The sequence below is a fragment of the Podarcis liolepis genome (genome assembly GCF_965112155.1).
Source record: "Podarcis liolepis genome assembly, chromosome: 5".
NCBI classification, from domain to species: Eukaryota; Metazoa; Chordata; class Lepidosauria; order Squamata; family Lacertidae; genus Podarcis; species Podarcis liolepis.
Window position 1 is genome coordinate 98,308,689 of NC_139556.1, and position 11,143 is coordinate 98,319,831.

Genomic DNA, 11,143 nt, shown 5'->3' on the forward strand with positions numbered 1-11,143 from the left:
AAAGAGGGAAGGGAAAACAGCTGCCCACCCCTGAGCCTTTGGGAAAATTCAATGCATTTACAGAGTTGCAGCTTCCCCCCTCCCAAACTGCCCACTGTCTTTATGCTAATCTCAAGTAGACACATCAGTAAGCTCTTGTCCAAATTAGCAGTTCTTCATTCCTCTTGTTTGAGAAGCCTAGGGCTGAGCACAACAACATTCCAGGCCTGGTGTCCCTATTGTCTTGCAGAGAAAGAGATTCTCTTCTGAATAGAAGTGGGGCCCTGGCCCAGGCAGACTGGGCCACATTACATAACTGCCCATTATTACACACACACAGTGGCTTTTATTAAGTTGACATCTTGTAAAATTTGCATTGCTTTGCAAGCAACCCAGTTCTCAAGAGGGTGAGGGTGTGGGATGAATTTCCTCCACAGCTGTTTTAGCTGCTTTGGGGCCCAAGTGAGTCAAGGTTTACTGCCCATTCCTGAGCATTCCGCATTTGTTCTTTCAGCCCTTGCTGGGATCTAAAAGACATCCCATTTGTGACCTGCGAGATTAAACCCTGCCCTTCTCTCTCTGTGGAACCATTTATGAAACCAAGGCAACTGCTCCTAACACAAACCACTCTCCAAAATTCACTACTGTCTACCATTTATATAGGACCTTTTCCATTTGAACCTTAGAACCTTTGCTTAAATAACATTAGTGATACCTGAACAGCAAAACATATGGAAATTCACAAAAAAAACCAACTTGATCTGCTTACTGATGTAACTCAATAGTCCCACCGTTAAAAGAAAAACATCTGTAGCAAGAACAGCAAAGAGTCTTGTGGCACCTTAAAGGCTAACAAATGTATTACAGCATGAGCTTTTGTGGACTCAAGCCCACTTTGATAGGTGTAACAAGAACTTGTGAAAGAGAGTTGGCCTTGGAACTGGGGGAGCTGGGCTCCAAAGACAGATCTGTCACAGATTCCTGGCAAGGCCTTGAGCAAGTCATCTCCTCTCCACTTCAGCTCCTCAATCTGCAAATCTGGGAATAATACAGGCTTACCTCACAGCAGTTTTCAAAAGTAAAAGGTAAAAAAGGCATGAAGTACTTCACAAATTACAGTACATGTTTTTAATGAAGCTATTGAGATGTCGGCTCTGTTCCCACATGCTGACTAACTATGTCTACTAAGTTAACCCCACTGTTTTCTAGAGCCTTCACAGTTTAGTGACACAATTCTTTGTCATGCCTATTCCAGCCGTTGTTGATACAATGATAACGGCTTCTATAATGGTTTCCTATGGAAGTCTTTCAAGTAAAGTAACAAAATTAATGGAAATGATATCCAACATTCAACTGTTTTATTTATTAAATGATGTATTTGTTATATTTCTCCAGTACTGTTTAAATTTTAGAACATGCTCACGCGAAGCGGAAATCTTCATTATGTAAAAATGTACACTGGCAAAGGATTTGGGAGCTGTGTAATCCACTTTCGGCTGCAATCCTAGGCCACTTAACTAGGAAGCCCCACTGAACTCATAGGACTTAATTCTAAGTACGCTTCTTATTACAAGGGAGAGACCAGGAGCTCACCAAGACAGTAGCTAAGTTCCTCTATCTGATTTTTTTGTCACCGAAGTATGCTACAGGATCCTGCCCTTGCGGGAAACCCACAGAGATGAGGCGGATTGCTCGCCTCTTCTGCCCTTTGGCGGGTGACTGTGCCGCTGGGGTGGCAACGAGATCGCACTGGCCTATCTATTCTGAATGTATTCTGAATGTTCTTATGTGATGCCAGTAAAGGTTATTTGACTTGACTATATAGATATAAATGTCCTTTTTTATCTCCTAGTCCTGTTTTCATTTACTCTTAAACATCCTATCTCCTTTTTGCATATTAAAGAAAACTGGCCCTGTCCACACATCCTGTTAGCCAAGGGTGGAAACTTGTAGCCTGCCAGGTGTTGTTGAACTTCAACTCCCATCAGTCCCAGCCAGTATGACCTATGGTCAGGGATGATGGGAGCCGTAATCCAACAACCTCTGGAGGTCCAGAGGTGTCCTACCCCTGCATTAACCCATAGCTTAAAGCAAGCTATGATTGAATGTGATTGAGCAGTGTGTCCGTGAACACTGCTCAAGATTTTCCCACAAAGCACTTCCCCAACTCCTGCTTTTGCCGTGCTGCAGATTACAAAAGCCAGAGTCTCCGCTGTGTTTTCTCCAACTCAGGCCCATGGTTGGCTTCTTTAGCACTAAGCCAAGAGTAAACCCTGGTTCCTGGTTGCGGTTTGTTTTGAGGAGCCCAGGTTCAGATAACATGACAAGCCAGACTCCAGCTTTCTTGTCTCTGGCATGGCAACAGCAGGAACAGGAAAGGAGCACCCTAGGAACTTTTGAGCAGCATGGGCGCATTTAACCATAGTATGTTTAAACTTTAGTGTAACACGCAAACCAGGCCACTGAGTAATATTTTGCTAGAAGCCCTTTTTAGCTCTTTTACTCACAATGTATCCTTGCAAAGGTAGTACTTAAATGCAGATCTAAGGCCTGGCTTAACATGCTATCCACACTGTTTATCTAAAAAAAAAAAAAAAAAGCAGACATTTTGCAAACGTGCAATACACAAACTGAGCTGATGTACACCTTTACATACTCTTGCCGAAAACCAGTGTTCTTAACTCCCATTGTCCTAGGCGCGTTTTGCAACAGAGAATTTCATTAATGCGAGCAGTTCCTGAGCTCTGGGTGCAGTACGGCGCCTAAGATTTCAGATTAAAACTGCCACTGCTGGAAAGAAAGACAGACCTTTTTCTGCCTCCCCACTTCCAGCCACTCTTAAGACTGGAGAAGGAGCCCTCATAAGAATATTAGGGAGGGAAGGCAGGGGAAGTATGGATTGTTGTTTTTTCAGTCTTCAGACAAAACTAGATTCAGGTAGGTAGCCGTGTTGGTCTGACGCAGTAGAAATCTATAAAAATAAATAAATAAATTGCCCAGTAGCACCTTAGAGAGCAACTAAGTTTGTTCTTGGTATGAGCTTTCATGTGCATGCACACTTCTTCAGATATCTGAAGAAGTGTGCATGTACATGAAAGCTCATACCAAGATGAAAACTAGACCATGTGAAAAATGAACATAAGATTGTAGCTGCAGTTCATTCATTTGCAGCTTTGGATTCTTGTTATAAAAACCGCCTAGACACTCTGTTGTGGCACCCATAACCTAGGTTTAATGCGCCATTTAGTTCCTAGCTTCCACATCTTAGTTTCTAACATTGCCGATAACCACTGCTTGTGTGAGATGACCTTCCCATCCGATGTCTCCTCCCTACCACCTTCAACCCTCTGGGGGAAAAGTCAAGTGGGGTTGCAGGCAGAATCTATTTCGCCAGTGATGTCCATTTGACTGGTGGACAGGCACTGTGGTGTTCACCCTATTTATTTAAAGAGTTTCTTCTGCATAAATAATTTGAAACTTTGTCACCAAATAAAGTATTTTATCATTGTGTCACATTTTTTATCCCACCAATCCTCTGAGAACTTAGGGGGGGTGCGCGCGGTATTCTTATTTTATCCTCACAAAAACCCTATAAAGCAGCTTAAACTGAGCTATTGATACTGGCCAAGCAAAGCTTCATACACAAGTCTCCATGGTCACGTTCTGATCCACTAGTCACTATCCTACCATATTGCTGGATATGAATAGCCTGACTTTTCCCATATGTTTCATTTACCACTATACAATTTCAGCCCATATGGCAAGATTGCAACAGACCTGCACCAATTATTTTCCAGTGTAAGATTTCAAAGATCCTAATGTGCTGGTTTATAAACATTATATCCACAGCATTTCCTCCACCAAGGAAAGGGCAGGCCCTCTCTGCCTGGGAGGCAACAGCTGTTTAGCAACACACAGCAGACTCAGCTAAAATATTAGGGCTTAGGGACCAAGATACAACATACTGAAATCAAGAATGACAAACACAGAGCCAGCAAATATGTGAGCCAAAAAAACTCAACATCCCTGGAACTTTTCATATGCCAGGAAAACCAGCAAATCATGGCCTGAGCTTTATATGGGGGGAAATGCCTCCTATTGATTTACTCCCTACATTTTCCACAAGCTTTGTGCAGACTTCTGAGCCAAACATGCATTGTTAGGTCAAAACCAGCCTTTGCAGTCATCTGCAAATTCAGGAGGACAGGGGTGGGGAGAGCTATGGGACTGTATATATCAGAATGCAGTTGGGGAAAGTCACAGAATCAAATGGGCCACACATTAAATGCTTCCTACACATGGAAAGAGAGATTCTACCTTAGCTTTCTTGCTTAAATGTTTTGTGTATGGGGGAGCATGCACACAAATACCGATTTCTACTGTGAATTGCTACAGTACCAAAAAGGCTGGTCCATGTACTTGTGCTGCACAATGTACTTGTAGATCAGCTTTTATAACAAGAGCTCTGAACAGGATACAACCCCAGGGTAGGTGGCCACAAGCAGAATGTCTTTGTAGGACTACAAAGCTCTAACAAAACTTGCTGTCCCGTTCTCACAAGCAAACACCAAAGGAACACTTCAATCTTGTGAATGCTACTGGAACCCTAGGAGCAGCAGGAAACCAGCAAAGATTCACAGAGATAGGATGTTAAAGACAGCAAGGTGTGAAGTGTGTGTGTATGTATTTGCAAGAGACAGAAAGATCCTAGGAAGAAGGAAAGAGAGTGTCACAGAAATATAAGGAGGGGGAAAGGAGCAGCAGCCGTACATAGCCAATTCCTTAAAGAGGAATTTCTTTGTGTCTTAGGACATACAATCAGAGTCTGGAAAATTACACGGCCTTCAGAGGATTGTGGGAGAGGCTCACAAACCAGGACAGAACACAATCAGAGCAGAGGGCAGGGTTTTACAAGGAATAGGTTTTGGGAAGCTAAGCCAGCCCAAAAGAAAGCAACCTCTCCTGCATTTTACTCAGAGACACCACCTTGTCCTGCAAAAGGAAGCATCAAAACAGGGAGGGGGGCACAGTGACAGGAGAGAGACCATGGTTAATTTCCCTTGGGATGTCAGTGTCCCCAACACACCAAAGATTTGGATGTTGGGGAGCGCTGCAGGGTGAAAGAGAAGGACTCTACAGTAGCTGCTTCTTCTGGACAGTTTTAGATAGTAACTGCATACAAAAGGCCTTTCAGGGATCTGCACTGCACAAGCTAAGAAGTGCACTGCAGAGGATGCTGGGGAAAGAAAGGGTAACTATTGAACCCATCCTCTTGACCCGGCAAGGGATTCTTGGGGCACATCTCTTACAACCGCACTTAAGTCACCAGCGGCCCTATTCTCTCCTCGCTTGGGCTGCATGCCGGCAGTAAGGCTGGTGCTGGAAGACTCCTCCGTTCCCACAAACAACAGATCTCCTTCCTCAAGGAAGAATGAAATTTATCAGGAGTGGGAACTTATGAAGTGCCTTGCTCTAATGCATTCGAGGGAAGAGAGCCTGCAAGGGAGGTCTGGGGAATCAGGCAATGCTGGAACCCAGCTCCCAGCCTCCCTGGCTATGTTAGCTGGGTGTGATGGGGGGGGTTCCAACAACATCTGGAGGGCCACAAGTCCTCCATCCCCAATGCAAAGAACCACCAACGTGACAGGGGGAGAATTGTGTGTGAGAGGCAGCCAGAAAGAGACACAGACCTCGATTCTGGCACTGGTTGGCCATTGGAAGATCTTCCTAGCAGAGAATAGCATTTAAGGTTCACTCCACATTTAACCTCTTTGGGGTGAACGGGGCTTTGCTCAGGTGGGTTTATGTCTCCTCAAGCCCCTTCTTTCCCCTTCCCTCGGCTCTTCTGCAAAGGCTTGAGAATCTATCAGCTTGAGAAGGAAATGGGGCAACCTCGGGAGGTGGTGGGCTCCCGCTTCTTTGGAGGTTTTTAAGCAAAACACGGGTGGCCATCTGCCATGCATGCTTGTGTTGAGATCCCTGCATTGCGGGGGGGGGGTTGGACCCTGGGGGGATGGGGTCCCCTCCTATGAAAGGAGAAGCTCTTGCCTGCCTGTTGGGGGTCCCGCTAGAGATGAGCCAGGGCAGGGGGCTGTGCTCGCCCCGCACTACTCGCGAGGAGGAGAGGGAAAGGAGGTCAGCAGGACGGGCCAAGGGGGCCATTCATTGCGGCAGAATCCCGAGGGCTTCGGCCGCCGCCGCCGCTGCTGCTGCTGCAGACGTGTCCGTGGCGAGGCGTTGATTTTGAAGGGGGGGAGAAGATAAAGGAAGGAAGGAAGGAGGGAAGGAGAGGAGGAGAGCGGGGCCTCCGTCTCACCCGAAATCATCGTCCATAGACTTGAAGTAGAACTTGTAGTTGGGCCGGTTGAGCAGCGCCTTGAAGTCGCCCAGCGTCACCCGCTCGGCCGGGATGGGCAGCTTCACCAGGTACGGCGTCTCCTGGTCGTCCAGGTGGTAGATGATCTTGGTCTCCGCCGCCGCCATGGCCGCCGCCGCCGCTCCTCCTCGCCGGGACCTCTGGAGCAAAGCCAGGCGCGGCCTAGTAGTAGCCCAAGCCGAGCGTCCCGCCGGCCGCGGCGGCCTCTCCAGAAGCCGGAGGGGGGCGGCTTGGGCGGGCCACGCAGGCCTCGCGCTCTCCGGGCCGGGTCCCCTCGGCCGCCGCCTCACCGCGCAAACTCCCGCCTCCGCCTCAGCGCCTCCTGGGGCGGCGGCGGCGGCTCCTCCCCTCCACGGCCGCCGGGCCTCGCCAGCCCCGCCTCACGCGGACGCCGGCCTCGGCCCCGTCCCCACCGCTGCAGCCAGCGCCGCTCGCCTCGTCCTCGGGGCTGCCCTTCGGGGAATATCAGCAGAATGGAGCCTCCATGGCCGCGCCTCAGGGAGAAGCTTCTTCGCAGGGGGAGGGTCGCCAAGGGGAAGGCCGGGTATTGGGGGGGGGGGTTCTTCATTTATTTATTTTGCCCCGAGGGAGGTGGTACCCAGACCGCTTTAAGCGCGCCACATAGAAAACAGGTACTAAAATATTGCCATGATAGAAATTCATGACATCATGGAGGGGCAGCCAAAGATGTTGAGCTTTTTGGCGAAAATCTTGGGTGTATATACATGTGTATGTACACACACACCACCAAAAAGCAGGTCATTTTGGGGGGCGGGGAACAGAACCTCAGTTGAGTACTTCCAATGCTTTTTAGTATTTTTTATGCGCATGGCATTATGCACAGCTTGCGGAGAAGTTGAAAGACAGAAGCTTCTCTTCCATAAAACTGGAAGTCATGGACATCCAGCGAGGCTGAATATTGGAAGATTCAGGACAGCTAAGCAGAGTTAAACTATGGAACTCCCTCCCACAGGAGACAGGGACGGCCACCAGCTTGGATGGCTTTAAGAGAGCAGCTGTTCCTCTTTATTGAATTTCTGCCCCACCTTTCATCCGAAGATCACGGGGCGGTTTGGAATACAAAAATACATGCCATAATAACAAATGGAAACAAGTCCGCCCCGCACAGTATTCTTTTGATCTCCTAGCAGGAAAAGGGAAGATATAAATTCAGTTTTGTGTAATAAACTGATCATTCATTCCTCTGGTATGTGCAAAGTGTATATGGGTTAAGGACAAAAACAAAATATCACAATTCATGGAGGAGAGGGCTATCCCGCTCAGTTGGTTATAGAGTGTGGTGCTGAGAACGCCAAGGTTGCAGGTTCAGTCCCCATACGGGACAGCTGCATATTGCTGCATTGCAGGGGGTTGGAACAGATGACCCTTGGGGTCCCTTCCAACTCTCTGATTCTATACTTCCGCGGATGGAGGCAGCAATGCTTCTTGCTGGAAACTACAGTAAGAGAGAAGGGCCTTGTGCTCACGTCTTGCTGAAGGGTTTCCCACAGGCATCTGGTCGGCCACTGTAAGAACAGGATGCTGGACTAGATGGGCCATGGCCTGATCTCTTTTTGTTCGTAAGATGTTTCAGGGCTAAACTTGCAGCGTGAGGGGAAGTAATCAGCACCAGAAAACATTCCATAGGAAGCCCAGGCCAAGCCCCGTTAAAACAAAAACAGGCATATATGCTTGGTGCTGGAGGAGACTCTTGAGAGTCCCATGGACTGCAAGAAGATCAAACCTCTCCATTCTTAAGGAAATCAGCCCTGAGTGCTCACTGGAAGGACAGATCCTGAAGCTGAGGCTCCAAGACTTTGGCCACCTCATGAGAAGAGAAGACTCCCTGGAAAAGACCCTGATGTTGGGAAAGATGGAGGGCACAAGGAGAAGGGGACGGCAGAGGACGAGATGGTTCTTCGAGTGTTCTCAAAGCTATGAACATGAGTTTGACCAAACTGCGGGAGGCAGTGGAAGACAGGAGTGCCTGGCGTGCTCTGGTTCAGGGGGTCCCGAAGAGTCAAACACGACTAAATGACTAAACAACAACATTACTATCTTTGGCTCAGAAGCAAAAATGTTTACTTAGGCTTGTTTTGTTGTTTTCAAAGACAGGTGCTCAGTGTGCATTGTTGGGTCTAGCCAGCAGGCCCTGCTCCCTTGGAGCTAGTGGTTTCCCATCTCTCTTGCAGGTCCCATATGCACATGAGTGGAGGCAGAGCGTCTGTTGACTTTAAAATAAATTGTGGTTGCTCAAGTCGCTACAGACAATAAAGCTGCTGCTACTTTAAGTAAGCATTAGATCACTGATAAGCTTTAAATTAATTGGTGATGCAGTGAAGGAAGGGTGCTTAATGTTTTTCTGTTATAGCCATGTTGGTTCTGGAGCTTAAATACAGTCTGAGAACTGATAAAAAGGCAGTTTTAAAGCAACCACATTCCAGTCATTATTCTGCTGCGGCAGAAGCTACAAGGAATGCTAAGGCACCTTAGAAACTAGCCATTTATTGTGGAGATAGCTCTTGTGGGGGGCAGAGCATGACGTCAAGCTGCTGGGTCGGAATTTATATGGAGATTTGGTCCTATTGGAGTTGGGCTGAATAGAGACTGGGAGTAGCTAGTTCTGAACGGACGCCAGTGGTCGCTTCTCTCTTAGGTGTCCATGCACACTGTTGAGTCTTTGCCACTTCTTTTCCAGATGGTAGGTTGCAACTATCCTGATTTGATTTTTCACCCTGACCTTGTTTATATTTACGCAATAACGGCAGAACAGGGCCAGCCCAAAACATTTTGGCACCTGAAGCAAACTGCAAAATGGTGCCTCCCACACCAGAGAAGGGGTGAGTGAAAGAACAAGGAAGATCAGGATCTGCTGCCCCTATGGATCCTGCCGCCTGAAGCGATCCTCACTTTGCCTTATGGATGGGGTGGGCTGGCCCTGTAGCAGATGCTACTTCCTAATAACATTTCCCCTCTCCTTTTGTGAGGTGGGAAGCTAAATCTTATGTCAGCTATTAGGTAGGTGATTATTCTGAAGTAGGTAGCGCAATGTTCCATAAGATATACTCTAGTGATTGTGCAAGGTTGCCGCCTTAACCTTTCAAGTGGCATAGGCCTCTTACCTAGGTGCCCCTCTGGAATGCCTGAGACCAATTCTCTCACATGAAGACTTGTCAGACTGCTTCTGCTTCTCCTTTCGTTTGCAGAAGGGCTTACACTTGTACCTGATCCTGTCAACAGCTAGGGGCTTGCTGATTGCCTAGTGATCGGATCTTAATGTGAACTGATTTCTATCTATACAGGAACGCCAAAATCCATTGTTGAACAACCAAAATATGCAAATGCTTGAGCCTCCCAGAACACTTAATCAGGAAAGATGGTACACAAATAAGGCTGGTTTTTAGACTTCATTCCAAGGTGGAAGTTGCAGACTGAATAAGTTTGTGCTAGGTGTTACACATATAAGGTTACAAAGCAAGGATAAAGAAGCAATAGCTGCACCCTCTTTTTGAAAATGGGGCAATCTAAATGCTGACTGTGTGGCTACAACAAACAGTTTTGCACTTCCCTCCAGTTCCTACCTTTTAGAACCTCTTACCTGATGAATTCTGGATAACTTGAAAGCTTGCAACAGTTTGTGACATTTTGGTTGGTCCCAGTAAGAGGTATCATCTAACTACGGATTTTGGAATTTTATTTTAATGGATCAAATTGCCACCTTCACTTTTTAATATATTTATTTTAATGGATCAAATTGCCACCAGGCAGTTTAAACAGATCACCTGGCAAAACAGATGCAGTGTACAACACTATGTACTGCTTGGTTTACTGTGGAAAAGCAGCATATAAAAAACCCCAAATGTTTTATTTTTATTGTTGATTTCCCCTTCTCAAGTGATGTGTGTTAAAGACATTTCTTTTTTCTAAGCTGTCTTGCATTTATTTATACAGAATTTATAGAGATTTAAAATAAAAAAACACAAAATAAATTAAAATCATGCAGCAAGAAAAGGCAAGTTCTGGAGCCTTTTTAATTATGCAAATTAGGTACAGTTGCATAATTTCTTTTGAGTTATTCATTCTGCTACTATTAGTCATGGAAAGGGCCAAAAAGATATGCAAGTCTTAAGCCCCACCTCTTCCTTGAACAAATCTTACTTAGCAATCCCTGTGGCTAAGGTTTCTTCAGCCTTTGCATGAGCTTTCAAGCATATCTTCACACCTGTGAAGGCTAAACATTATTTTAAAGCAAAGATTTTCAGGAATGCAGAATTCAGTGCCCAATGCCACTCTCACAATTCCTTCTCCGAACTTGTATGGAATTGGTTTGCACATAGCCTCAAGCACAGGGGTGGTTGTGTTTTGCACTGTGGTTTGTTATTCCCATTGCTGCACTCAGGCTAGTTTCCCACCCTCTCAAGTGGAACCGTGCCAATCCAAACAGGCAGGATTCTACCCCCTAGTCCAAATTCCATTGTTGACCAAAGAGATTTATCAGCAACTAGCCCAACACTGTCTTTCTGTTTGTACCTTGGCAACTACATGAGCAGCATCAGAGAAGCAGGCACATCCTCTCCATTTCATATAAAGGGTTATGCTGATGGACATTTAAATAATAATAATAATAATTTATTATTTATACCCCGCCCATCTGGCTGGGTTTCCCCAGCCACTCTGGGTGGCTTCCAAAAGAATATTAAAATACTGTGATACATTAAACATTAAAAGCTTCCCTAAACAGGGCTGCCTTCAGATGTCTTCTAAAAGTCTGGTAGTTGTTGTTCTCTT

General features: G+C 46.3%; 1 protein-coding gene across 3 annotated transcripts in view; it reads right to left on the reverse strand.

Annotated features, from left to right (window-relative positions):
* The window catches only part of DVL3 (dishevelled segment polarity protein 3), a 51,526-nt gene extending 44,833 nt beyond the window's left edge, over positions 1-6,693 (reverse strand). For 2 of the 3 annotated variants that reach the window (XM_083504115.1, XM_083504116.1), the window contains exon 1: positions 6,296-6,681. In XM_083504115.1, the coding sequence (XP_083360241.1) occupies positions 6,296-6,462 (167 nt within the window). In that variant the 5' untranslated portion in view covers positions 6,463-6,681. Of the gene's footprint in view, positions 1-6,295 lie in introns of all 3 variants that reach the window. The other variant, XM_083504114.1, reaches the window with a different exon arrangement.
* Between the last annotated feature and the right edge of the window lie 4,450 nt (positions 6,694-11,143).